The sequence below is a fragment of the Sturnira hondurensis genome, unplaced genomic scaffold (assembly GCF_014824575.4).
Source record: "Sturnira hondurensis isolate 20B ecotype Veracruz unplaced genomic scaffold, ASM1482457v3 Scaffold0018493, whole genome shotgun sequence".
Taxonomy (NCBI): Eukaryota; Metazoa; Chordata; class Mammalia; order Chiroptera; family Phyllostomidae; genus Sturnira; species Sturnira hondurensis.
The window spans coordinates 1,170,865-1,196,740 of NW_028091124.1; the positions used below are offsets into that span (position 1 = coordinate 1,170,865).

Here is a 25,876-nt window from a genome sequence, read left to right on the forward strand (position 1 = left end):
GGGGCTGCCACACCCCCCTTCCTGGCCCTTTGGTCCCTGTGTTCCCCACTGGAAATGTCCCTTCCTCTTTGTGGACACCAGTCAGAGGTCGTGTCTGGGGACCAGGCTGTGATTGGGAGTGCCACCCGCTGACTGCTTACTCAGTGCGTCACTGCCCTGTGTGTGACCGTAGGGGTGGCTGACTGGCCAGCTGGAGCTCAAGGCTTGTGAGTCTTTGGGGCTCTGTCCATGGGCAGTTAGCACAGCAGCAGGGCCAGGGGCTGGGCCACGGTCATGGTGGTCACGGTGGTCGCGGAGGGCCCGGTTGCCGCCCTGCACCCCCTCCCACACGCATGGGAGTCTGGGCATTGTGGCTGTGCCCCTTTGGCTCACGCAGCTGCTGCCTGTCCCTTGCAAAGCTGCGCGGGACATCACCGCTCGGCGAGCACACATGTGCACCTCTGCACCTGGCCGGCGGCCGTGTGTGGGACCCCAGGGGGTCCTGTGTGGGCAGAGCCCTGGGGACCAAGAGCAACCTTGTTGAGGGGGCAGGGGCTTTAGAGCACAGTGGTCCTGTGTCCCGCGCAGAGGCCTGCCCGACTCCCAGAGGTCTTCCCCGCACGGCCCGGCTGGCATGGGCCGGCACCTCTCTCCCCTGCCCCAGGACGGGCATTGGGAAGGGCGGGGTTCGTAGGGGGTGGAGATATTCTCCCACTTGCTTCAGACCGCTTCTGTGAGTCTCAGTCCTTCCTGCTGACCCTTGGAGTTGGCAGCTCGCCGTATTGCTGTAGGTTCACAGCAGCTGGCGGCAGGTGGACTTCGCCTGCACGACTGCACACTGCGCGGTTGTCCTCCTCTGCCTCACGCACGTCAGCCTTTGTCCACAGTGTTCGTTAGAGAACCTCCCGTCTTTCCGAGAGGACTGGCGTCGAGAACACACTGCAGAATGCGCAGGTGTCGGGGGTCTGCGCAGGCTGCCACCTTCTGCGCCGCCCCCCTCAGGAGCCCCCCCCCCACCACGTGCCCTGCCTCTCCATCTGCCACAGCCCCAGGCTGGCCTCTGGCCGTTATCTCCAGCTCACGGGGTCTCCTGTACCTGCAACTCCCAGGCCCCATCAGCGGTGGACGTAGTCCACGCATGCTCTGCGGCCCACCCGTGGTGTTCCCGTGTCTGCAGCTCACCCCTGCATCCCTCCCTCACACGCGAGGGCAGTAGTCGACCGAGGGGGCATGTCAGGCCAGGGCTGCCCTCAGCGATGGTGCCGCGGGTCCTCCACGGGGCTCTGCGCACATCTCCTGGGTGAGTCCTCGGCGAGGGCAGCTGCGCCCCAGGGTGGGCGCACGTTCCACGCTCTCCTGTGTCCTCCTCAGAACGGCACCCCCAGCTGGCAAGATGGTGGAGCTCTTCGTGTGGGTTTTCTGTCAGGACTTTGGTTGTCTTGGTTTTCACTTTCAACACGAGGTTGCAGACCTCTGGGCCCTAAGCAGCCTGGTGCGCCTGTGCACTGGACCGAGTCGGGTTGGCATCGTAGGCAGTGCTGGCTGTGGGGATGGGGAGGGGTCGGGCCTGCTGGCTCTGTCGTGCGTGTGTCGTCCTGCCCCAGCCGGCACTGACCTCTCTCCTCTCCCGCCTGCAGCAGCAGCAGGAGCTGCTGGCCATGAAGCACCAGCAGGAGCTGCTGGAGCACCAGCGGAAGCTGGAGAGGCACCGCCAGGAGCAGGAGCTTGAGCAGCGGCACCGGGAGCAGAAGCTGCAGCAGCTCAAGAACAAGGAGAAAGGCCAAGAGAGTGAGTTGTGCCCAGGAGCACGAGGGGCGGGGCAGGGGTGGGGTTGTGTGGGGGGCGTGGCTCTCGGTGCCCCGCCCCCCAGATCACAGCACCTGGGTCCCTGCAGGTTCACCACAGGTGGCTGTTGCAGGCTGCCCTGTGCTTCGCCTCGAGGGTGGGCTCTCTCCTCTCGTGGGGGCTGCAGGAGCCCGCAGCACGACTCCGGTCTGACCCAAGTGTTGTGAAGAATACCTGACAGGTCCCTAATAGACGGAAAAGCCGCGGAGCCTGCCGAATGCACAGCATGGCCCACCCGTGAGCTCGGCCCTGAATGTCTCAGGGTCCTGTCCCTCAGAGAGCCTTTGGCTAGAGCCTGGAAGGCTGGAGTCATTGTGCAGCGCGCCCATTGCTGAGAGGAGGCACCGTCACCAGGCCGAGCTCCGCTTCTGTGGTGGCCGTGTTGGCACCTCTGGAGACCAGGGTGCTCTGTTAGCCTAAGAAGTACCCGGGCTCGGTCTCACCCTGCAGGCCCCTCTGCATGCCACCCCCTTTGGAAAACTCCCGAGTCTCCTGGGGGGGGCGAGGCCACAGCCCCCCAATGATCGCTGGGCCAGGACAGAGTGCGCCGTGGGCCCGAGGGGAACTCAGCGGCAGACAAGTAGCCTGAGGCAGGCCCCGAGTGCCCATGGTTGGGCCCCCCACCCCCTGCTGGGTCGAAGGGAGTGCCCCCCACCGTGGGTTGTGTGCCTCTTTCTGTGGATGGTCATTGCAGGGACACCCCACGGCCCCTCCACAGAGCACGTGGGTGTCCACCGGTCCCCGCCCACCTGGCCCCACGCCACGCTCAGTTGCACCTGCTGGATCTGCGCCAGCCTGGAGTGCGGCAGGGCAGGGTGCTGCCCCACGTCGGAGCGGGGCACTGACTGTCGGCACAGAGGACTTCACACGCCCACCGAGACCCAGCTCCAGCCCCCACTTCCTGAACGGTCCTCGCGCTTGACTTCTGAGAGTGGTTGGCCGCCGTTCTCACGCAGGTCGTCGTGCAGGGAGCTGTCTGAGCCCCCGTGTCCACACGCAGCGGCGTGGTACACTCTGACCCCTTGTGCAGCCTGTTGCGCTAGGTTGTTCTCAAGATCGTCCTCACGGTGTGGGACGCCCCCACAGAAGCCTCTCGCCCTCCAGGACCCCTCCCATGGGCCTGTGCAGGACCGCCGCTGCCCTTCTTCCCAAAGGCAGCTGCTCCCCGACACCCGGCACCCACAGCTGCTTGCTTCCACCTCCCAGAGAACTGGGGTGCTCTCCTGGGGCTCCCACCTTCCATTTGTGCTGGCGTCCCCACGCTGTCCGTGCCACAGGCCGGCCCTCCCTGCAGCCTGCTGTGCACGTCCAGTGTGCCATAGGCACACGGGCTGTGTCCAAATCGGGGCCCTGGACCCGTCACCTGGTGCAGGGGGCCCCTGTGATGTGGCGTTGCTGAGCCGTAGGGTGAGTGTGGCTTCAGCTTCCATACCCTCTAGCAAAGGGTCACAGGAGTGGCTGTGCCGGTGTCCGCTGCCACCAGCTGTGGGACAGTTCCTGTTGGCCCGTGTCCCTGCCAGCCCGGGTGCTGCTGTCCGTCACTGTCCTGTCAGCGGGGCACATCAGCTCCTCATGGCTCAGCACGTTTCTCTGCTGGCCAGTGAGACTTGGTGTGTTTTGCTGTGAGGGGCCAAAGGATGTCCTGGTGCTGGGGGTGCCCGTGTGTCCGGCGAGTGGCTCCCTTTCTCCTGGCGGGGGTCTGTTCTCTGCATTCCGCAGCCCAGCCCATCGCTGGGGTTCGGGGGCACGTTCCTGCCTCCGCCCCCGCCCGCCGGCCCGCTCTGCCACAGCCCACGGCCCACGGACCTGCCCTTACTCCGTGAGAATGAGAATGTGGCCTAATCAGTGCTGTTGGTCCGTGACCTTTTGTAGGCCCTGGAAATGTTTCCTCTTCGAAAAGGGGTGGTTCTTTTTCTTGAGAATGTAGCTAGTGTTTTCTCTTTGTTTTTGGCTTGTTTTTCTGCTTAGTGCCTTGTAAGTTCTTAGTAATTGTTTTTATGTATAAAATTAGCAGCTTTCACGACCACTTATTGGTATAGGGCGTACTCGTGGAAGAGTGCATGTGTGCTGTGCGGAAGGCGACGGGAGGGCTTGCCGCCCGGCGTGATTGCGGTCCTGCTCCAGGGTGTAAGAGTCACGGCCAGCCTGGCGGCGCAGTGGAGAGAGGGTGCCGGCTGCCAGCTCGGTGGGCGCCTGCAGCCACAGTCGGCACGAGGACGAGGCCGCCGGAGGCGCTGCGTGGCAGACTCTGGTTGGCTATGTGCACCTGGGTGTTTGAGCACAGCCTGGGCCCCCGCAAGGGGCTGCTGGGCACACGGTGTCGGTCACCCTGCCCGCTGGCTCGGACCAAGGGTCCCTCCTGGCTGGGGTGCGGCCGGTGTGCTGAGCCCACGAGGGCCACGTGAGAGGCACTCTGCGTGGATCCCCGTGTCCCGACATGTCTATCTGGAGTTCAGAGGGGGTATTGGTGTTGTCGTCTCTGAGACCGGATGAGTCTGTGGTGTGTCCCTCTTGCGCCCCATGAGGAATCTCAGTGTCCTCGAGGCTCCATGACCTGCCACGTGTGGCCCACCATATGGTGCTGCCTCCCCCGTGGACAAAGGCCCAGTTCTCAGAGGGGCCCTTTGTGGGCTCTGCTGTGGTCAGGACACCTATGTGCCACCAAAAGCCACAGGCCGTCCACGCTGGGCTGGCACATGTGGCCTCCCCCAGGGCCCTGCATCCCAGATCCCCACCCTGCTCGGAACTCAGTGGCCCTGCTCGGGGTTTTTCTTTGAGGGAAGGAGGTCGCTGCCGTCGAACCAAGGGTGGAAGTTTAGCTTGTCGGCGTCAGCGAGCCGGCCTGTGCCCAGCTGGCCGCCCAGCGCCAGTCTCTCTGGCTGCTCACAGGGAGCTCAGTCTGCAGCGGCCCCTCCGCTGCACCGCATGCTTCCTGCACGAGTGGCACGTGCAGCCTCACGGAACAGGGGAGGCGTGACTTCGGAAAGCATCTTGGATCCGAGAGTCAAAATCAATCTCTGCAGCCCTCAGAGCACCCTCACTACAGGCCAGGCGGCGTGTGAGAGCGCCGTCTGCTTTGCTCCACACTTGCCGCCACGGCCGCCAGAGGGGTTCGGGTGGCAGGTTGGGGTGGCAGGTTTTGTTTTTGGTAACCAACTGTGCAGCGTTCGTGTCGGCACGTGCCAGGTGGGCTCTGCCACAGGGAGACCCTGGGCGTGGGCGGCGAGGGCCCTGCCTGTGCAGGGCGCCCACAGCGGGGAGGGCAGCAGCTGGCAGCCCTGGGCGTGCGCTGGGAGGTGTGGGGCACACCCACTGTTCAGCTTTTGGGGTTTTTTGAATGAATATCTTTTTGAATGTTTAATTCAAAGTTCTTTCAATTTTAATAATTCTGCAATTTAAAATTTCCAGTGTCAATTAATGCCGTTCATTTGATATGATAGAGTGGGAAATTCTGATTTGTGGGTGTTTTGGTATCTTAGCACCGATACACGATCTTTCATCAGTTAAGTCTGACTTCAATTTACAGCCTCCAAGGATCTGAGATGCACCATATGACGTGCTTTAGTATAAACCTAAGCCCTGACCAGGTTGGTTAGAGCGTCATCCCGCTGCGCCAAGGTTGCAGGTTTGATCCCTGGTCTGGGCGTGTACCAGAATCAGCCGAGGGGTGTGTGCATCAGTAAATGCACAACAAGTCGGTGTCCCTCTCTCACTCAAACCAGTAAGTAAAAGGGAAGGGATGGGTGTCACAGCAGACGCCTGCTCTCCGAGCTGGAGCGAACGTGGCGACCCTGCCGTGCCTCACGGGGCAGCCTGGGCAGGGGAGCTGCCGGCCCCCAAGGAAGGCCCTGCCAGTCAGAGCACGGCTCCAAAGCCTGGGGTTGGAAGACTGGACGCCTGACCCTGGAAGCAGCCGTCTGTTCCATGGGCCTTCCTCCGAGGCAGGAAGAGTGAGTCAGTCCGGGGCGGAGGCCACAACAGAGCAGTTCCATTCCTAGCGTCCCCCAGCCTGTCCCATAGTCCCTTGGCCTTGGCCCCCGCCTGCCTGGTCAGGTGTTTCCACCCCATCCCTTCTGCCACCAGCTGATTTGCTCTTCCTTGTGTCTCCTAGCCTGCTTAGCTTTCGTTTACCCGTTCTTTCTCGAGGCCACCCCCCCTTTCCGTGTGAGAGGGCCTTGTCTCTTCCCTGTGGCCACATTGGGGTGGGCGCGCAGTGCAGTCCCAGTCGAGCGATTACTTTAAAAGGTAGAAATCCGAGCCCCGGCCAGGTGGCTCAGCCGCTGCAGCGCCGTGGCTTACACCGCTAGGCTGCGAAGCCAGCCCCTGGTCGGGGCGCACGGAAGAGGCCAGCGCGTGTTTCTCTTCTCGCGTCTCGCACTGGTGTTGTCTTCCCTCTGCCTCAAAAAAGACAAAATCAGCAGACACTCCCTCGGGTTTCTTTGAAGTAGAGGTTGGAGGCGTCAGCATTTACTTGTTGAAGAGGCTCCAGATCTTGGACTTACAGTGGGGGGTCCTGGTGGGGTCCGGGGGAGCGGGGCAGAGCCGGCAGCTTCCCCTTGAGCTCTGTCCTCAGGGAGCCTGTGGCTCGAGTCAAGGCTGCCGTGGGCCGGGCTCCTGTGAGGAGGGGCCTCGGGAGGCCAAGTAGGGCTACTCACCTGACCACATGCCAGTGGCCACTCGTCACAAGGTGGCCTCGGTCCGCCTCGGAAGGGAGGCGCTGTGCTGTTCATGTCAGCCATTTGGGCGGGCAGAGGGCCTTCCAGGGCCTTCTCGAGATGAGGAGAGTCTGGGTGCAGGGTGCTAGGCTTGTTCTGCTTGATTTCTGGAGTTCCTGGTACATGCCCTCCCCTGCTTCAACAGGTTGAGGGGGCCCCTCAGCCCCACAGACGCCCCTCCCTGTGTGAGGGCTCTTCAGCAGCGCAGGGGACAAGGGCCTCTCCGTGTCCCAGCCTGCTGGGTGCCATGTCCTCTGCCCAGGCCTTGCTGTCCTTGCCCGCCATCGCAACTTACGGCACGCTTTCCCTGCTGGGACTGGGCATGTGGGCTTCGCCCTTTCCGGGCTGCGGGGGCCCAGCACGCAAGCTGGAGGTGTGGCCGAGTTGGGGGTGGCGGAGGCCTCCGAGCCCGTGCTCTGCGAGGCTCTCTGTCCCTGCAGTGCCCGCAGGTGAGACACTCCATCCCTCCCCTAAAGAAAAGTGGCTGAGCAAATCGGTGTGCCTCAGAGGAGACGCGGTGACACGAGGTTTGCGTTTGCTGGCACCTCTCATTCGTGTTCTGTCCCGTGAGAACTCCACATTTCTTGTCCTGCCTCTCATCACCGCTCCTGAGACAGCAAGTTTGCAAGGGCCTGGAGGTCCTGCCCTCTGCCGGGCATCTGGGTCCTCACCCCTGCCATCCAGGCAGGGACAGCAGGAGATGCAGGCCAATGATGACCTGAGTGCTGGCTGAGGGAGGCCCGGGGCTCCCTGGTAATTCTGAGAGCTGGTGAGGTGCAGGTGTCCACCCTGGTGTGGCGACACCGCAGGCAGGCGTGCGGTGGTCAGCGTGGGGAACGTTTGGAAAGCGCGTTTGTGAGATGCACAGGGGCTGTCCTGCTAGTTCTTCCAGGCGCCACCTTGAGCTGCCCCTCCTGAGGGACACTCTGCACGTGGTGGGCCTCGGGGTTGGCTGCCCGTTCTGTGCAGCGTGGCTTCTCACAAGATACAGGGAGAGCCTGAGCACGCCTCACAGTCATGGCGAGGCTTTGCCAGCCTGTGCCACCCACCCTGTGACTGTCCAGCTACCAGAAGTGCTGCCCACGCCTCGTAGCAGCGGGAAGCGCTCAGGCCACTCCCGAGTGGAGGGTGCACTCGGAGGTCACATAATCGGGCAGGAGCTCTCCAGAGGCAGAGTGGGCGTGCAGGGCTCGTGTGGGGGCGTGAGTTAGGACTGAATCTCCACATTTCTGAGACTGGCTCATTTGTGCTGCCTACAAGTTCCCTGCCAGGCTGGGACACCAAGGGGCTCTTGTCCCCTGTGTTGCCAGAAGGATGCTCAGAGGAAGAGGGGCGGCTGCAGGGCTGAGGGGCCCCCAGGACAGCCGCGGGCCCCGTGGCCGACTCAAGGAGGAGAGAGGCCTGTGACTAACTGGCATCGCCACACGTCCACAGAGTACATGGCTTCGACTCAGGGGGCGTGCTCTCTGCCTCTGTGGCCGCAAGGCTGGGAGGGACAGAGACGTGCTCTCAATGGGACTGGAGAGGAGCTGGCCGCCCAGTGGGCTGGGGACGCGGCAGTGGCTGGACCAGGACACAGGCTCATCCTCGCTGCCGTCGCTGTGGGAGGGATGCGTCAGGGCACAGCACGTGTCTGAGACTCCGCCCTTCCTCTGTGGCGAGGAAGAACCCAGGCTGCTGCCCGTGCCCAATCCAGAATGTTCTGTGTGAGAATATTAGAACTTCCTTCAGAGTGGGTTTTGTGTTAGGGGACAGTAAGTCTGCATACGGACGACACCTGCATTTAAAGTGGAACGCAATTATGTGCAAACCTTGGCGGGAAGACCTCCTTTTAAACCTCCTCCTGGCTTTCTCCTCCCTTGGGGAGGCTCCCGTGGTGTCAGCAGCCTCCCGTGTGAGAATCCCGCTGTCCTCAGCCCCTTGCATTGCTTTGGCACAGAGCTGCCGTCCCGGGTAGAGCACCTCATCACTGTCCTGTGTTTCCTCCCGCGCCAGGCGCCGTGGCCAGCACAGAAGTGAAGATGAAGTTGCAAGAGTTTGTCCTCAATAAAAAGAAGGCGCTGGCCCACCGGAGCCTGAACCACTGCCTCTCCAGTGACCCTCGCTACTGGTACGGGTGAGTGGGCGGGGCCCAGGGCACCAGCCATGGCCAACGGGTGGCACCAGTTCTCCACTGGCATGGCAGGGAGGACGGTGTGCATTGTGACACCCCCAAGGTATGTAGCACATGCAGTGAGTGGACTGCGCTGGTGGCAAAGGCAGATACGGCACCCAGTAGGGCGTCGGGTGCCTGCAAAGGACTTAAGGGCCACCAGGGCTGGTACCTGCCTACCTGCCCATCTATTCAGGCCATAAGAGGAGCCACTTCTGGAACTCTGGTCTCAGGTGTCCACATGCACCCTCTGAATTTCTTCCCCACGTGGCACTGATTCCTGGGGAAGTCAGTAAGCCGGGCCGTGGACCCTCTCCCTGAGCCTGTGTGATGGCAAATGCCGGCAGAGCCTGGCTTGTGCTGAGAGCTCAGTCTTGACCTTGGCAGCGGTACTGTGTGCAGGGTGCACTCGGCCGAGCACACCTTAGGGGAGCTGACTGTTGACACGGGCTGGGTTTGGAAGGGCTTAGTGAGTGGGCGGCCTTGAACCTGACCAAGGGTTGCCCCACAGACATCTGCTTCCCATGTAATGTCCTGGTGCTGTGGGGCTCCCTTCGTTTCTCGAAGAAGCCCGTAGGCAGGATTTATAAGTCAAGATGTGATCACCATTTATTTCCTTGGGAAGAGATGGAACTGCCCCAAGCCCCAAAGTCTTGAAACCCCAAACCCCATTGAGGTGGCCCATGTGTTCTCCTAGATGACATCGGTCACCATAGGATAGCTATTCCCGCCCCCTGAGCTCTCTGCCGCGGCTGCCCCCACGGGGGCCCCGGGCAGTGCTCATGCCATGACCTGCTGGTGGGGTCTGTGCGCCCATCCAGGGACACAGTCACTCCAGAGAGAAGGCCGCAGAAGTCCATGGAAGCCCCGAGACACCTGTGACAGGGAGGGCTCCTCAGGAGTGCTGGGGACAGTGCATTCAGAGACCCCATGTTTGACTGGCACCAGCCAACCATTGGTCCCCCCACTAGTGACGGTCACGAGGCTTTGTCGTGGGAAAGCTCCATCGTCCCCAGTGGGGCAGCTGGGTGCACACAGGGTGGGGAGTGGCTGCGGTGGCATCCCCAGGGCTGAGCCGAGGACTGCAGGAAGAGAAGCCTGGGCAGGGGGTTGGCTTTGGGCAGACAAGGCACTGAGGACCGGTGCTACCGCACATGCTGTGAGGTTGGACATGGCGCTCCTGCAGAGGAGGGTTCATGAGGAGGGGCCGGGAGCTGGAAGGGGAGCGGGGTGGTGGGACTTCAGAGCTCATTGCCCGAGAGTAGGGACTGTGCAGGTCCAGGAGGGCTGATGAGGCCCCCAGGGAGCGTGGCCCCCAGCCTTGCTTGGCGAGGGTGCTCTGAGAGACTGGGGGCCGGGCTAGAGTGAGACAGGTAGGCAGCCGGCCTTCCCTTTGTTTAGGGTGTGCTTGGCCACGCTGTCCTTTTGTCCCCTACACCATTGTCACAGAGTAGCCTGTCATGCTCTCTGGCTGTATGACAAGAGACAAGTCAGGAGGCGGGGTTCACAGGGGAAAAACTGAACCTCTGCCCTGGCGCCACTCCGTGCACAGTGGATGTAGGCGTCAGCCTGGCTAGGAACGTGGACTCTAGGGCACTTCCGGAGGAAACCACGGGCGAGGGCTCTCAGGGCCTTGGGGGAGGTGGGCGGAGTTTATAGGACACCAGAATCATCAGCTGGTAACCGAAAACTCAGCGTGACTTGGTCAAAGTTGTGAAATCTGTTTTCTGGAAGGTACCATTCTGAAAACAGGCAGGCAAGCCACAGACCAGGAAGGGGATGCACACCAGGTGTGTTCCCAGTGGCCGCTGACCCCATGGGCACAAGGTTGGGCGCTGGTGCCCTCCGCCCCAGGGTCCGCACGGCCCAGCTGGAGACGCTGAGGAACGGGGACTCGCTCACACTCCTGGCTTCCTGCTCCCTGGTGGGCGCATCGGGGCGGCGCCCGTGCTCTTCCTTGGTCTGCGGAGCCGGGCTGCGGGGCCTGTGTCTGTACTCTCCAAAGTCTGGGCACGTGGGACGGTGCCCACTGGGCCACCCCAGGGCTGGGGTCGTGCGGGGCAGCCCTGGCCAGAGCTGTGGGCCGGGGACGTGGGCTGAGTCCCTGCCAGGTGCCTCCTGGTGCAGCTCTCGTACCCGTGCTGGACGAGAAGGATGGGGTCCTGGCTGGGCCTCGCCTCATGCGCCCCCAGGAGGCACAGTTCTCACAAGGTGTGGCCTTCCCCGCCGAAGGCACCCCCCAGTGGTGGGCAGTGCGGTGTCCCCTCTTCTTGAGGGTTGGAAACAGCCGGCCGTTGGAGTGTGTTACCAATAGTTACCTGCGGCCATGTTCTGCTAGTAGTCGATGCTTTTACGGCTCATGGGACACATGCCGGGTTTCTGTGTCTCGTGAGGAGGAAGTGAAGTCACGTGGCCCTGCACAGAGGTCCGTGCTGTCGGGGGAGTGTGTCAGCGCCCCGTCCTGGAGCCGATCCTTGGGAGATGGTCTCCAGAGCGGGGTCTCGGCGCAGCTGCAAGGGAACGGGAGGGGCGGCGCCCGTGCTCTTCCTGCTGTGCTGCCCCTGCCCAGCCTGAGCTCCGGCCCTGGCCACACACACGTCCCTAGGACCGTCTGTAGTTGGGGGCGGGGCGGCCTGGGGGGTCAGGCCCATCAGTCCGTGGGGGGGTCTCTGTGAGCAGCGCTTTCTTCATGCCCTCTGCTCCCTAGCAGTCAGGTACCCCCGTAAGCATTTAGGGGCCCCGGTTCCTAATTCCAGCAACACCAAGTGCAGACATAGGGAGTACTGTGTTTTTGAGGAAATAGCCTAACAGGTTGGCAAGTTTGTTTCCAATCATGAGGCAGATTACAGTCTGAGTTTCCAGCGTTCATTCCTCCTCATGCCTTCCGCAAGGCTCGGCTGGCTGTTAGCAGCATAGTTTGCTGGTGGTCACCCGAGGTTGCTGACCCCTTTCCCCTCTTGGCAGCCACCCTCTCCCGCCCCCACCAGCCAGCGGAGGGTCTGAGTCCCTCCTGGCTGGTCGTAGTAGAAGCTCTGCTACGGATCAGCTCTCAGGCAGCCTGGCCGTCCTCCTGCCAGCAGGGGGCGTGTGTGCCGGCAGGCGAGTCTGTCCTGTGGGAGATTCTCTGCTGCAAGGAAGTTCCCCGAGGCTCCTGCTCTCAAGGGCCCAGATGTCACCAGACATCACCAGCAGATGTTCCCAGAGGCCACCCCCAGCCACAGCTTTGGATCCTTCTTCCATCTGGAGTCCACTTGTCTGCCTCTGGCCTGTGGGCCCTGGCGCAGGCCCCTTGGTGCTGCTGGTGACCGGCAGCCAGAACCTGGGCGAGGGCAGGGCCCGCCCGACAGCAGTGACCAGGGGCCAAGTCAGAGGGTGTGGCCGTGCCTGCCTGGCCCTGGGTCCGGACCGCTGTTGGTTCCCTGTCAGTCTGGTCCTAGGGAGGCCACTAGCCTGCCCTTGAGGCCTCCAGCTAGGCCGGGGCTCCCGTGTCAAAGGGGACTGACCATTGACAGGGAGGGCTGCCTGGGCCATGGGTCCCGAGCTCACCAAGTGTGTCTCTGTGTGTCCCTCCCAGGAAAACACAGCACAGCTCCCTGGACCAGAGCTCCCCGCCCCAGGGCGGGGCGTCGGCTACCTGCAACCACCCGGTCCTGGGCCTGTACGACGCCAAAGACGACTTTCCGCTCAGAAAGACAGGTCAGAGGCTAGGTCTGCAGGGGCAGGGGCGGGCGGGGCTCTGCGCCTGCGCGGCCACACTGCGCTCACAGGAGAGCCCTCACCTGTGTTGAGTATGTGCTGCTTCGTGAGTGCGTCGTTGTAAGTGCTCTCACCAGAAGCTGCCACCCTCACGGACACATACCTGCTTTTTGGAGCTCGTTTGTAGGTAAGCAGACGGGCTCCTCTCCGGGTGGCACACTGCGCTCTGTCCCAGCCACTGGTGGGCGTGGGGATGCAGTGGCCTCTGTGACAGGCCTCAAGGTCTTGCATCACTGGCCCTCACTGCCAGCTGTGGGCAGAGCCTGGGCAGCTGGGGCCGTGGACCCTGAAGTTGGGGGCTGTGGGGAAGGGACTCAGTGTCCTGCAGGGACAGCGCAGTGTCCACACAGCACTTCTGTCACAAGCTGGAGGGGAAGGCACTTCCAGGAAAGCGGCCTCTCCAACTTTGTCCCGCGTTGGCGGTTTAGGAGGGCAGTGGCGGCCGAGGCAGATAAGAGTGGCCATGGCTGGGCACGGGCTGAGGAAGGCCAGGGCCAGGGCTGGAGAGCTGTCCCGAGAGGCAAGGGCCTGAGCGGCAGAGGAGCTTAGGCCACAGGGCAGCGTGGGTAGTGCGGGGACACCCTGGGTAGTGGGGACGGTGCCACACTGCTTTGTCTTCGTGAACACAGACGTTGTTATCCAGTGGGTTTTGGTTGATTCTGGGCAGAAATGCGTAAAGGGGTCACAGCCCAGGTAATTCTCCCCAGGGACGGGGCACAGGGGGCAGGGCTCCCTGCCCTCTGCCCTAAGACAGCCGCAGGGCCTCTCAGTGGGCGGGGCCGTGCCAGAGTGGGCTCTGTCCCCCGGGGAGACCAGGAACCAGAACCAGAAGGTGCAAGGAGCCGGGCAGAAGCTCAGCCCAGGGAGGGATCAATCCCAAAGCCTTGACTGGGTGTTGGAGGGGATGGCCGAGCCCTGTCCAGGCGGAGGTGGGGGTCCTGCAAAGGTGAATGAGCCCTTTTCTGCTGAGGGGGGTGTGTGGCTTCTGTCCCTGTCACCTTGAGGGTGTGCTGCTCACTCCCTGTCCACAGTTGAGAGCCCTCTAGCTGGACAGCAAGACCTGTGTGTCAGGGTCTGGGGGCCCATCCTCCAGGTGCTCTCCACGCACTCTTAGGGCTGGTCATTAACTGAACCTCACGGTGAGCAGCGCACCCGGCGGTAGGCAGACCCAGGCTGGAGGGAGCCCAGGACAAGGCCCCGCCTGCAGCCCAGACGGCCTGGGGAGCTGCACCGTCCACCAGGTCCTGCCTCTACCAGACTGCATCCCCAGGTGGAGGGGGGCAGCAGCAGGTTGCTGAGGTGACGGAGGTCTCAGAGCAAGCACCGCCTGGGAGGGAGGTGTCCCGTGCCCTCTGGAGGAGCCTCCTTTCACACACTCAGCGTTGCCCGTGCTAAATAAGTCACACCTGCATTTCTGCTGGGACCATCCTAGGAAACTCACGAAGTGAAAGTTAGTTACAAATGTTGTGGATGAATTAGAAAGACCACCTCTGATGAGTGCGCCACGCTTCAGTAGCTCCATGGTTTCCTTTTTGGTTTCTGTTGGTCCTGCAGTCCGCCCGACCCCGTCAGAGTTCAAGGGGCGTCCCTGGTGTCCAGACTCGTCCACTCTTCCTGCCTGTGCTCTGGCGGCCTCGGGGGGGCGGGGCGCGTTTCCCCAGCTGGGCTCCAGAGCAGAGTGCACATGTGCCCAAGAGACTGCACACGCTAGGTCAGAGCGCCCGTGCCTGTTGCTAGGACGGCACTTCGCCCCCGGGGCACACTGCCCCTCTGACTCCCTCGGTTTGACAGGCTCTTCTTTTGTTGTCTGAAGCTTCAGGATGCCCTTGACCTTCCCCAGCCAACCACCCGCTCTGGCCCGATTCAGCATCCCGGCCCTCCCCTCGATGCCAGAAGTCAGCCAGAATCCTGGGGCTTCCCTAGGACAGACCTGGCAGAAGCAAACACCAGCACCCGCCACCGACTCTGGCCAGCGGGGCGTGCCATGCTATGCAGGGTGGTGGGCACAGCGTCCAGCCCCAGGCTTGTCCTTACTGCCTGAGCCCCCGCCTGCCGATCAGCTCAGGTGACACTGCCCACGGCCAGGGGCACCCTGCCGAGTTCTGGCGGCGGACATTGGGGTGCCTCCACTTCCCACCAGAATGTGGAGGACCATTTTCTAGGCAGGGGACAGAGCGAGTGAGGAGGCGCCACTGTCACTGACCTCCCGGTGTTCCCTGCACAGGATGGGCCCGCGTGGGCCCAACGTGCTCAGCGGCCAGCCTGGATCCACTTCTGCAGCTGGGCTCCTGCCCTCTCTCCCTCCCAGAACATTCATCCAGCTCTGCCGCTCGCCACCCGGACAGCCTGTGTTCACAGTTGCTTGTGGGGCGTGTCGGTGACTGCTGACAGAGAAACGTGCCGGCACCCGTCTGTCTCTGGGGTGGGCAGGCGACCCTGCCAGGCGCATCCCTGTCTGTCTCTAAAATGGGCCAATGGTGCCCTTAAACGTGGACGTGAGTGTGCCAGGAGATGCAAGGAGGCTCTGTCGCACTTTTCCGAAGAAACTCCCAGACAGGAAGTATGGTGGCTCTGTCAGACTGACCTCCGTTGGACTTGAACTCTCTCCAGCGGGGAGAGGAGGACTCAGGGCGCCTGGAGCTGACCCCGCCCCACCCACGGCTCTCTGCTTGGCGGGAAGGCTGCCCTGAGCCTGCGGGGATTGAGGGGGGCGGAGGGTCTGGAGGAGCCACCTCGCGCACGTGCTCCAGGCGCACGCGCATGCGCACGCCGGGTCAACCTGTGCGAGCTGGGGTGTCTCAGGGGTCGGGGCCTGGGCTCAGCAGCCTGACACTCTGCTGCTGTCGTCTGGAGCGGGAGTCGAGTGTGTTGAATTCGGGCCTGGTTTCCATTTTGCGCGGGTCTGCACAGTGGGTGGCCCACCCGGTGGGGCTACTGCAGAAAGCAGGGTGGGTCCCGCACGAGGTCCCCTTTGCATGTGAGCACCACCGCGGCCCCCTGGAATCAGACATACTGGGCAGAGCCTTTGGGTGTTACAGGCGCGTGTTGGGGGATGGGAGAGCAGGAGGAAGAGAAATGAACCGAGTAACTAGTCACGAAGTGCTGCCGTGTGGGAAGTGTGGCAGCCCATGCAGTGGAGGGGTGGGGTCGCTGCCAAGAGGGGCCCTCCCCCATGGGTTGGAGCTGACACCCCTTCCAAGGAGCTGCGGAGCCCCAGGCTTTCAGAAGCCACGTCTCCTCACGGCATCTATTCCCAGGTCAGGTGGACGCTGTGGAAACCCATGGTGTGGAAGCCAGCGTCATTGGTGGGCCAAGATCTGCCATTTTCTTGCCTGTAATCAGGTGGGGTGGGTTCCTTGTCCTGGTAAATAATGGCGAGACGCTCTGTATGGCAAGAGAAGGGGACCAGGCGCAAGCATCTGCGTCGTGTCAGTCTTGGGTGCTAGGCCCCTGGGTGGGCCATTGTGTCATCTCAGCCCGTCCCTGCTTGTCATGGAAGGGCCTGCCCATGAGCTGGCACCGTGCCCACACGCTGCAATGTGGGGGCTTCTCCCCAGCGTCACCGCCCGCTGCAGCAGGGGCTGCGTCCAGAGAAGGCTGGCCCTCCAAGCACATCTGGTTGCTCCGGAAGCCTGACGCGTGCTCCCCAAAGGGCAGGCTCGGGCCGTAAAGTGCACACGTGGCCCGAGTCCCGCTGTCCCGGGAACCAGCACTGTCACTCGCCGCCCGGAGAGCAGTGCACTTTCTGCAGAGACCGAAGTCGGCAGGGCTGCTGACTTCACACGAAGAGGCGCCAACTCACTGACCGGCGGGTCAGCGGGCAGGAGCGGGGGTGCAGCTGCGCAAAGCAGCGTCTTCTCGCCGTCCCGGCTCCAATGCTAGTTTCCAGGTGGAACGGTGGGCTCCCGGGCCTGGCGTCCAGACAGAGGGCATCAAGACAGAGGGTGCCCCTGCTTCCCAGGGAGGTGACCAGCTGGGCCTGGGGCGGCCTGGGCTTGAGGTGCAGAGGACTTGGGAACCACCGTGGGCCTGGGGTCACAGGTCTGCACATGGCTCTGTCGGCACAGGCAGAGCTGCTAACAACCTAACCCGGCAAAAAGCCTGTGCCCTGTGGTCGAGCAACCACTGCGACATGGGTGCTCGGGTGTGGGAGCTGGCTGGGCCAGCCATCCTCGTGGCAGGGCCGTGGCCGACACCCTCGTGTCGGTCATTCCAGGAGAGTATCAGCGCTCAGGCAGGCCGCGTGCTTCTGGGTTGGGACACAGGGCAGGTGGACAGGAGATGGTGGGGTCAGTGTCCCCAGGGAGAGCCCCTGAGAGCCCTCCGGCCACATCCTCTGTCCGCCAGGGCAGCGCCCGGACACCGCTGTTTCCGAGAACCCCACCGGCAGGCTCATGACCCTGTGTCAGAAGCACGTAGCCAAAGGTGTCGGCTTTCTTTCATTCACTCTTTGCCATAGGTCATTTCTGCCCACAGGCCTTGGGGACCGTGCCCTCGCTCAGCCCTGGAGCAGCACTGTGTGTGACCCTGCAGGTGTTGGCCCGACGTGCGTGGCCGTGAACCACCTCCAGCCGGCCTGGGCCTGGGCGGGTCTGCCGGCCGGTGACGGCACTTCCTTCTCCTGCAGCTTCGGAGCCCAACCTGAAGTTACGGTCCCGGCTGAAGCAGAAAGTGGCTGAACGGCGGAGCAGCCCCCTCTTGCGCAGGAAGGATGGGCCTGTGGTTACTGCACTCAAGAAGCGTCCCTTGGATGTCACAGGTGTGTTGGAGGGGGGCTGGGGCCCCGTGCCCACCATCCCCACAGCGCCAGCAGCGTGCGGTCATTGAGACCCCGCCCCTGGACAGCCCTCCTGCTCCGGCCTGGGGCCCTGGGCTGGTGGCTGGAGTTCAAGTCGGGGTTGCTCTGAAGGGGGTCCCCAGTCCTGCCCTGCCCGTGGGCTGTCGCGCGCGTGCGACCTGCTTTGGCATCCGTGCTCATAGTGTTGGAGTTGGTGGGAAAGGGTCCTGCCTGTGGGCGGGAGACCCAGGAGCCCCGGATGGCCACTGCCTCCCAGCACGCAGTTGCTCTTGGCCCCCACCTAGTGGCAGACGTGCAGAACATGCCCACTGGGCAGAGCCTGTTCTGAGGGAGCACCCCCTTCACAGGCGCGTCCCCCATGTCCCTTGGTGCACCCCTCCCAAGGGTACCTGCCCTCCCCTAAGATGTACCTCACCCTATTCCAGGCCACAGCTCACCCTGAGGGCACCTCCACTTCCTGGGGGTGCCCTGTGTCCTGAAGGTGCACGTCTGCATCCCTGAAAGCACAGGACCAAGGCATAGCCCAGAGGAGGCCTGGAAACAGGAGCAGGGAGACATTGGCACCAAGTACAATGTTGGGTTTCAAAACCAAGGCCCTCAGGAGGAGGAGCAGGGGCCTCAGTGCCGACTGTGCTGGCATGGGCAGCCTTGTACTCAGAGTCCCAGCACCTTCGGTGTAAGGTGGGCGCTGGGGGCAGCTCCAGCCCAGGGCCTGCCTTTGCAGACCTGTGGTGCAGTGTGAAAAGAAGTCTGGGGACCATATTTTTGTCTTCCTTTCCCAGCATAGGGTTTCTGCCTGGTGCGGGGTGGAGAGGCCTTGCCCGAGGAGATGAAGTAGTGTTGTTTGCAGTGTCCCCTGGGTCTCACCAGCTAGGGCGTCCTGTGCGTAACAGCACTGTCTGCTGGGGGGGGGGGGGGCTGAGGGGCGGGCAGGCCCCAGCGAGCATCTCTAGGCACGTGTATCTAGCCGTGCTCTGTCAGAGTCGTCCGCAGGCTACTTCAGGGCTAGAGTCAGTGTCACACCGTGGGCTGTGACTGCTCGGGGCTGCTGGGTTGGGACCAGGCTGGGCATGAGCAGTGCAGGTCCCTGTCGTCCTGGAGCTTCCGCTCTAATCTGAGAAGCCAGGCAGGCACCTGTGAGACAGGCACAACACCTGGCGCACACCAGGTTGTGTCCCATAGAGAGCGCACCCGAGGGTGCTGGGGCCGGGGTGGGGGGGCAAGCTGCGTGGGGCCGGGAAGAGCTTGAGGGACAGTGCGGGTGTCAGAGACATGAGGGACAAGTGGCCTGGGCAGCGCAGGCCCCAGCGGCTGGAGGGGGAGAGTGCTCTGAGCAGAACTGACTCTCGGGTCCAGAGAAAAAAGGCCTTCTGGGAAGGGGGTTTCCCCAAGGAGGGTGACCCGGCCCGCCCGGGGCGTTGCTGAAAGTTCTCGAGCCGAGCGGGACAGAGCCCTGGCCTGGGGGAGCTGGTCAGGGTGTGTGCAGGGAGACGGGAAGGACAGGGCTGAGGATGCCGGCCCCGGCCGGTCCTGAGACCTTCAGGACGTGGCTGGGTGAGACCTGCCTTTTCCAGCTGCTGTGAGAGCCGCCCCCGGCGTGGAAGACAGGCGGGGGAGGGGCCTTTGCTGCCGTTCACAAGCCGCGCACGCGCAGTCTCTTCTCTGCGCCTGCGCACGGCTGAGCCCAGACCTCACAGGCTCTCATGTCCTCCTCTCACTGGGTGCGCCGCACACGCACTGTGCAGCACAGTTAGCGTGTTCCACCTGTCACTGCAGGGAGTGTGCGTCCTCGTGTGTTCCCTCAGACTGGGCTCCCGGCGTGGACTAGAAATAGCACGGCTGAGCTGGAAAGGGGCGGATAGTCGGGGATGTCCCCTTCTGTCCCCTCGGAGAGCTGTCCCGGTTTCCCTGCAGGTACCTGAGGCTTGACCAGGTGGCAGTACTCAGAGGGGCGTGTTTCAAAGGGAGACCTGATGGGGTTCTGTGTGTAGCTGGAGACAGATGGCCGCAGGAAAGGTCCAAGGTGGGGCCTTGGTGGCCACAGCCAGAGGTGGGGCAGAGAACGCAGACCCTGTGTCCGTGGTTGCCCCCCAGGACTGAGAAGAGCGCCCGGACGGAGCAGCGTCCTCGCCTTGGTCCCCACGGGCAGGTGCAGTGACTTGGGTCTGCATGGCGACTGGGGCCAGGTCTGGCGGGTTTCCCTGCAGCCTTGGCCTGTCCCGGGAGCCCCTTGCCCTGGACCTGGGTGTGGTGCAGGAGAGTGGAGAGGGCTCAGTCCAGAGTGGCTCCTGAGGGCAGTGGCTTTCCTGGTGACCACACGGGCCTTGCCCTGCTGTCAGTCATGGGGACTTTTCTGGGCCTCCTGGCCATGGGTGGTCTGAGCGTAAGTGTGTGAGGGCTGGTGCTCAGGTCATGTTGGAACTCGGAGCCCAGAGGAAATGGGCAGCACGCACAGCTCGGAGGGCACAGGTGCAGTGTCGTGGAGCCAGGAGGTGGGCAGGACTGAGGATGGCGAGGAGGGCCTGCTCAACACTGTTGGGGGCCACGGCCAGACTCTCTCCTGTGGGGGCTCCCCCGGACCTGTGCCCAGGACGGTGACGATGCCTGTCTCTCCGCCCGCAGACTCAGCCTGCAGCAGCGCCCCCGGCTCTGCGCCCAGCTCGCCCAACAACAGCTCCGGGAGCATCAGCACAGAGAACGGGATCCCACCCGCCGCCGTCCCCAGCCTCCCCACTGAGGTCAGTACCCTGTCTTCTGGCCAGTCGCGTCCTGCCGGCCCAGAGGCAGCTCCGAGTGCTGACCTGCCCGCGTGACTGCAACTCTCAGGTGCTTTCAGGCTCCGTCCAGGTCTGGGAGGGAGGCTGAGGAGCTGTACACCTGCCCAGCACTCCTGGGGCCCACTGACCCCTGCCTCTGGTCGCTCCGCCCCCTGGGTTGTGTGTTACAGAGCTTACTGACCGTTAGAGGGAGGGAGACTGTCGCCACCATGCCAGACATGGCGTGCAGGGGACGTCTGCTGTGCAGGGGAGGTGCATCAGAAGGAAAGGGCCTCTTGTGTCAAAGGGTATCTGTTTTGGCAGCGGAAGGTGGTCAGCATGTCAGCCCCTCAGCCCCTCCGAGGGAGACTGCCGGCTGCTCCCGCCGCCCCCGCCCTGCGTGCCTCACTCTGGCCAGGCCGCATCTTAAAAAGTGTGGCGCCAGCCACTGGTCTCTAACGGAATGACACCCCGTAAGCGAGGTCCTCCCCCGCCTCCTGGTGTCCCGCGTGTGCACGGGCCTCTGGGCCCCCACCTATAGCTGTGTTTGCCGTGGTCCTGCCCTCGGCATTTTTTGCCTCGCATGTGAGGGGATTTTTTTCATCAACATCAGTTACCCTCTTTGGTTTCTGCCTTCGAGTTAGTTTGGAAAAACGTTCCCGACCCTTAAGAATATATTTTAGAATACATCATCAAAGATTCTATTCTCTTTTGGTGGTTTTGCCACAGCTAAGCAATTGGAGTGAAAACGAGCTTTCGAGGGGCTGTGAATTCATGTTTTCGTGCTCGCCTCCCTCTGTGAGGTGGCGCGGTCACGCGTCTGCTGTTCAGTTGGTTAACGTGTCTTCCCACTGCAGCCTCGGCGTGCGGCACTGTCTGCCCAGGAGGGGTGCCTGCTGCCCTTCGCTCAGTGGCTGCCCACGCCTGGCAAGGGCAGACTCGGCGTGACGGCTCTTCTGTTCTCTGTCCCCAGACCAGCTTGGCACACAGACTGGTGGCCCGAGAAGGCTCCGTGGCCCCACTGCCCCTCTACACGTCGCCATCCCTGCCCAACATCACACTGGGACTTCCTGCCACCGGCCCCTCTGCTGTGAGTAGGCACCGAGGGGCCGCGGGGGGGGCGAGGGGGCTGTCCCGGGCACGCGTGGCCTGGATGTCACCAGCTGGGCCTCTCCAGGGGGCAGCAGGCCAGCAGGACGCCGAGAGGCTGGCCCTCCCAGCCCTGCAGCAGCGACTGACCCTCTTCCCTGGCACCCACCTCACGCCCTACCTGAGCCCGGCGCCCCTGGAATGCGACGGCGGGGCGGCGCACAGCCCTCTCCTGCAGCACATGGTCTTCCTGGAGCAGCCGCCCACGCAGACGCCCCTCGTCACAGGTGAGCCCTCCTCCCGGCCTGGGGCCAGGCCTGCTCCCCCGCCTTTGCCCTGCCGCCCCTTGCGTGTTTGGACATGACACACCACGGCCCACTTGCCAAGCTGGGTGACGACACGCCAGTCACACGCCCTGCCCTTACTCGGGAGGGGACAGCCCCTCTGACGTGAGTCCCCACCCAGGTCTGGTTGGGCACATGACAGACGTGTAGCCCTGACCGGGCTGGATGGTCAGCGCGCTTGTCAGCAGTGAGTCTCATAAAACTCATGCACATCTGAAGACTCAGTTCTGGGTGGGAGAGGGCAGGGGTCTTTGGTGGCGTTTGCGCAGTTGCGGTTGTGTGCCGTGTCACGGAAGAACTGCGCGGTCGCCTTCCGCACCGGCGCACCATCTGCAGCTTCGCGTTTGGCTTCTGGGTGCTTCTCTGCTCAGCATTAGAGCCAGCAGCAGCCTCTAAGCTGCCCCTCCAAACCCCTGACACCAGCCTTAGCGGGACACGCAGGTGCCGCTGGCAGTGGAGTCGGGAATGTGGCACAGGCGCGGGCAGCTCTGGACCCGCGGGCTGGGGTCCGTCGTCGTCTTTGTCCCTCTCGGGCACTTAGTTCCTCCAGGTCCCCGGCTGGTCTGGACTCAGGCCCGTGTCCCAGGGCCCTGTGGGGGGGACAGCTCCTGACAGCTTTCCCACCTCTCCATCCGGTCCTCGGGCTGCCACCAGGGCCCCTGGAGTCCTGGAAAGTCCCCTCACTGTCCAGCTCAGTGCCCTCCAGGACAGGGGCACCAGTCACAGGTGGCCATGGACGCTGCAGTGGAGAGTGAGGGGCAGACTAAAACCTTGGTCCCTCAGGCACACGTGAGGCACCGCGAGTGCTTTGTGGCTGTCAGTGTGGCCTGGGCAGCTGGCCTAAGGGGACACAGGCAGATCGGGGCTCCTGGCCCTCCTCCCACACCTTGCCAGGCGTCTGCCGGTGTCTCCTTCCCTCCGCACCACCTGGCCCCTGAGGGTGATTCTGGAAGCCACTTCCCTTTTCCCAGAACCCTTCCTTCAGGCCAGGTCCTGCATTTTGTGCCTGTTTCCCCACGTCCCTGTCCTCTGCTCCCATGGGCTCTGCCCACATCTGCTGCAGCTCACTGTGTGTGTCAGCTTCCGTGGACGCTCCATCTGTCCTGCCTGACCCCCTCCTGGAACCTGGGCCCTGTGATTCCCCACAGCTCCACGTCCCCTCCTGGGCACCCGCGCCACCCACACTGCACAGTGAGCAGGGCCCCGGTGACCGCCTGGGACTGCGTGCAGTGGGAGGCGCGTCTCTGGCTGCATCTGGGCAGCACCAGCAGGGGTTGCTGCGGCTCCTTTGTCAGTTAAGCGGCACTTCCCCAAGTCGTCATCGGCCCACAGACCTGCCCCTTTACTGGTGATCTCGATGGGCAGACAGACAGACAGACAGGCTGGTCTAGACCAGCACCGTTCACACGTGCTCTGGAAACAGGCCCCTGTGGGGACAGTGGCTGGCCGGGTCGGGCGAGTGAGGCGCAGGGTCTCGGCTACTGTGTCCCCATCCCTTTCCCGCAGGCCCCGTGGTGCCCAGCCTCCGAACAGCTCGAGCACTTTCAATTCTTAGCTGCCTGGTGAGGCGCTCTGCACACAGTGCCGCTGCTCCTGGAAGATCAGGGCACCGGCACTCCGGGAGGCCGAGTCCGGGCGGGCAGCCGCTGGCGGGGCCCGTGTTGTTTCTACCGCTCCACACGGAACCCTGGGTGCTGCCTGGACCAGCTGTGCCACTGGGTGCGGCGGCTGGCAAGCAGCACGTTCAGACCCAGAGCAGAACCTGGAGCTTGGTGGTCAGGCACGGGCAAGAGGCCGGGTGCCTGGGCAGGTGAGCCTCAGGGAAGGCCACCTGGGGACGTGGCGTCACTGCTGAGACCTGAGGAGGAGCACAGCAGGCGAACAGGTGGGGGGAAGGCCAAATAGAGGGGCAGGTGCAGGTACAGGTGGGTCCTTCTGGCCTTCTGGTCACTCCCAGGCCCACTGAGAGGTGGTGAGCTCAGTTCATTTGTCGTTTCTCCTGGTCAGACACCCGTGACCCAGGGCCACTTTCAGCCAGACGGGTGTTTGGTGTTTGTTTACCTCAGGTTGCTGGGGGCACATGTCCAGATAGCAGGGAAGGGGGTTGCTAGTTCCTTTGCTTGCAGAACCTGAGGAAAGTGCTAAATGACCTAAAAGACAGTTTGCAAGGGAAGAAAAGCTACGGCAGAAGAAACATTAAACTGTCTGGGTCCTCAGGGAGAGATCACGTGAAGCTGGACAGTCCCTGTGGGTGCAGACCCTGGTGCGGGACACTTGGCCCTGGTGCTGGGGCGGGGCGGTCGCCCTCCTGGTGGCCAGTGGGCTTGTAAGTAGGCGCGGCCTTCAGAAGTTTGGGGGAAGAGATTTTGGCCATATCCGTCAGGATTTCTGAAAGTGTTAATGCCCTCTGTGTGTGAAGTCAGTGCTGTAAGAGACCCTTGGAAGAGTTCGACAGTTAAACTGAGGACAGTCTATTGTCCTCGCAGTTCGTTTTGGTGACAGGGAGGAGCCAGCTCATGCCACCACCCTGCTCAGCCGCAGTGCTGTCCAGACCTGGGCCTCTGAGGGGCCTGGGGCCACTGTTTGTAGAGCGGGGAGAGCCACACTGAGGACTGGCACACAGAATGCCTGTCGATGGCAGTGACCCAGGTGTCAGAGGCAGTGGCCTCCAAGGCACGGCTCGGTGCTGGCGTGGGCTCGGGGAGGAGGCGCCCGGGCTGGCGCTGCAGCTCCTGGCGCCTCCGTCCGTCACTCAACCGCCTTCCCCTCCTCTGTTCTCCTCTTCCCTTCTGCTGTTCCCTCCATGTTATCTTCAGACTGGTATCTTTCAGGCCTGGGCGCACTGCCCCTGCACGCACAGTCTCTGGTCAGTGCGGACCGGGTGTCCCCCTCCGTGCACAAGCTGCGGCAGCACCGCCCGCTGGGGCGCACGCAGTCGGCCCCGCTGCCCCAGAGCGCGCAGGCCCTGCAGCAGCTGGTCATCCAGCAGCAGCACCAGCAGTTCCTGGAGAAACACAAGCAGCAGTTCCAGCAGCAGCAGCTGCACATGAGCAAGGTGGGTGCCAGGGGGCGGCGCGGCCGCGGCGGGCCAGCTTTGTGCCCTGGTCAGCACCGTGCGCGGGAAGCATCCATGCTGCTCTGTGCCGGACCCCGCGGGGTCAGCACCGTTCTCTTGAGCTCCTTATGCACCTTGTCCTCTCTAAGCAAACTCGCAACCGGGAGTTCCCGACTTTGCAGTGCCCTGGAGTCCCAAAAATCACATTTTTGAGTCGCCTGGTACTTGCAGTGTGCTTGTGCGTTGGAATGACGTACTCCGAGGGTTACACCCAGGCCAGCCCAGTGATGGCTGCTCATCAGCAAAGTCCCAAAGTCATGGGAGGGCCACTGTCAGCAGGAAGTGGTGGGGAGGAGGAGCGTAAGCCTGGAAATCAGCAGTTCCGGGTGTCTTTTCTCAAACGCTGGCCTCGGGAACAAGCGTCTATAAAGTCAGAGAGGGAGGTGAGCCTGGGGGAGATAGTCCAGCATGTCCTCAAAGGCAGACGAACAGCGGCCGTGTGGCTCAGCAGCCCCTCGTCGGCCCCTCCTGTGCCCGAGAGCATCAGCAGCACCCACCACATGGGGGCTCGCTCGCCAGTAGCCAGGACAGCCCAGGCGACAGCCAGCTGGAACGAGCTCTGCTGGGCCCCGGAGCACCAGCCCTCGCAGCCTGTGGACGGCTCTGGAGACACCGTGCCGAGCGAAGGGAGCCAGCCCAGGAGGCCACAGGCGTGGATGTGGAGCGTCTGGTGCAGGCGAGGGTGGGTGGTTGCTGGGGTGGCCACAGGGTGAGAGCGACGGCCCACGCCGTGGGCGCCTCTTCTCCAGACAAGGAAAGTGTGCCAAGGGGAAGGCTGCGGTGGCCGCACAGCACTGTCCCCACACAAGCCCCTCGCAAGTCGCACAGCTGGGAAGTGCGGTTTCTGGGGCCGTGAGTTTCATGTCTCCCGGGAGAGCTACTCGGGAAGAAGAGGACCAGCTGAGTGAAGGTGGCTGTGGCGACTTGCAGGGGACTCAGGCAGACTGGGGATGGCACGTTCGATCCTTTCCGTGTCTCTTTCCGGGGAGGGCTGACCAATGGCGTCCCCTTTTTCGGGGGCCCGCAGTCACCTGCACTCTGCCGGTCACACAGTGAGGCTGTCCTGTCTGCCTGCACAAGCAATGCTGTGGGCCGGGGTTAGGGGCCCAACCTTGGTTCCTCCCAAGTGTGAAGGAGGGTCAGGACGGGGAGGCCCACGCTCCTGGGACCCAGGCCTGCGTGCAGCCAGCCAGTCCTGCTCCGCAGACTGCCAGCCCTGCACCCCACACTCCTGCGCTCGGCTCTTTGGAGTCTTAGCCCGAAGGTCACGGGGGACGGGCTCCAGAGCTGTCCCAGCACCTCGGCCACCCTGCTGTCTGCAGTGACT

At 63.2% G+C, this 25,876-nt stretch overlaps 1 protein-coding gene across 7 annotated transcripts in view; it reads left to right on the forward strand.

Annotated features, from left to right (window-relative positions):
- Positions 1–25,876, forward strand: part of HDAC4 (histone deacetylase 4) — a 175,969-nt gene that overhangs the window by 104,217 nt on the left and 45,876 nt on the right. For 2 of the 7 annotated variants that reach the window (XM_037069313.1, XM_037069317.1), the window contains exons 5-12: positions 1,617–1,767; positions 8,535–8,655; positions 12,266–12,387; positions 17,075–17,206; positions 19,868–19,983; positions 20,975–21,091; positions 21,179–21,377; positions 24,251–24,489. In XM_037069313.1, the coding sequence (XP_036925208.1) occupies positions 1,617–1,767; positions 8,535–8,655; positions 12,266–12,387; positions 17,075–17,206; positions 19,868–19,983; positions 20,975–21,091; positions 21,179–21,377; positions 24,251–24,489 (1,197 nt within the window). The remainder of the gene's footprint in view (positions 1–1,616; positions 1,768–8,534; positions 8,656–12,265; positions 12,388–17,074; positions 17,207–19,867; positions 19,984–20,974; positions 21,092–21,178; positions 21,378–24,250; positions 24,490–25,876) is intronic. The other 5 variants (XM_037069316.1, XM_037069319.1, XM_037069315.1 and 2 more) reach the window with 4 other exon arrangements.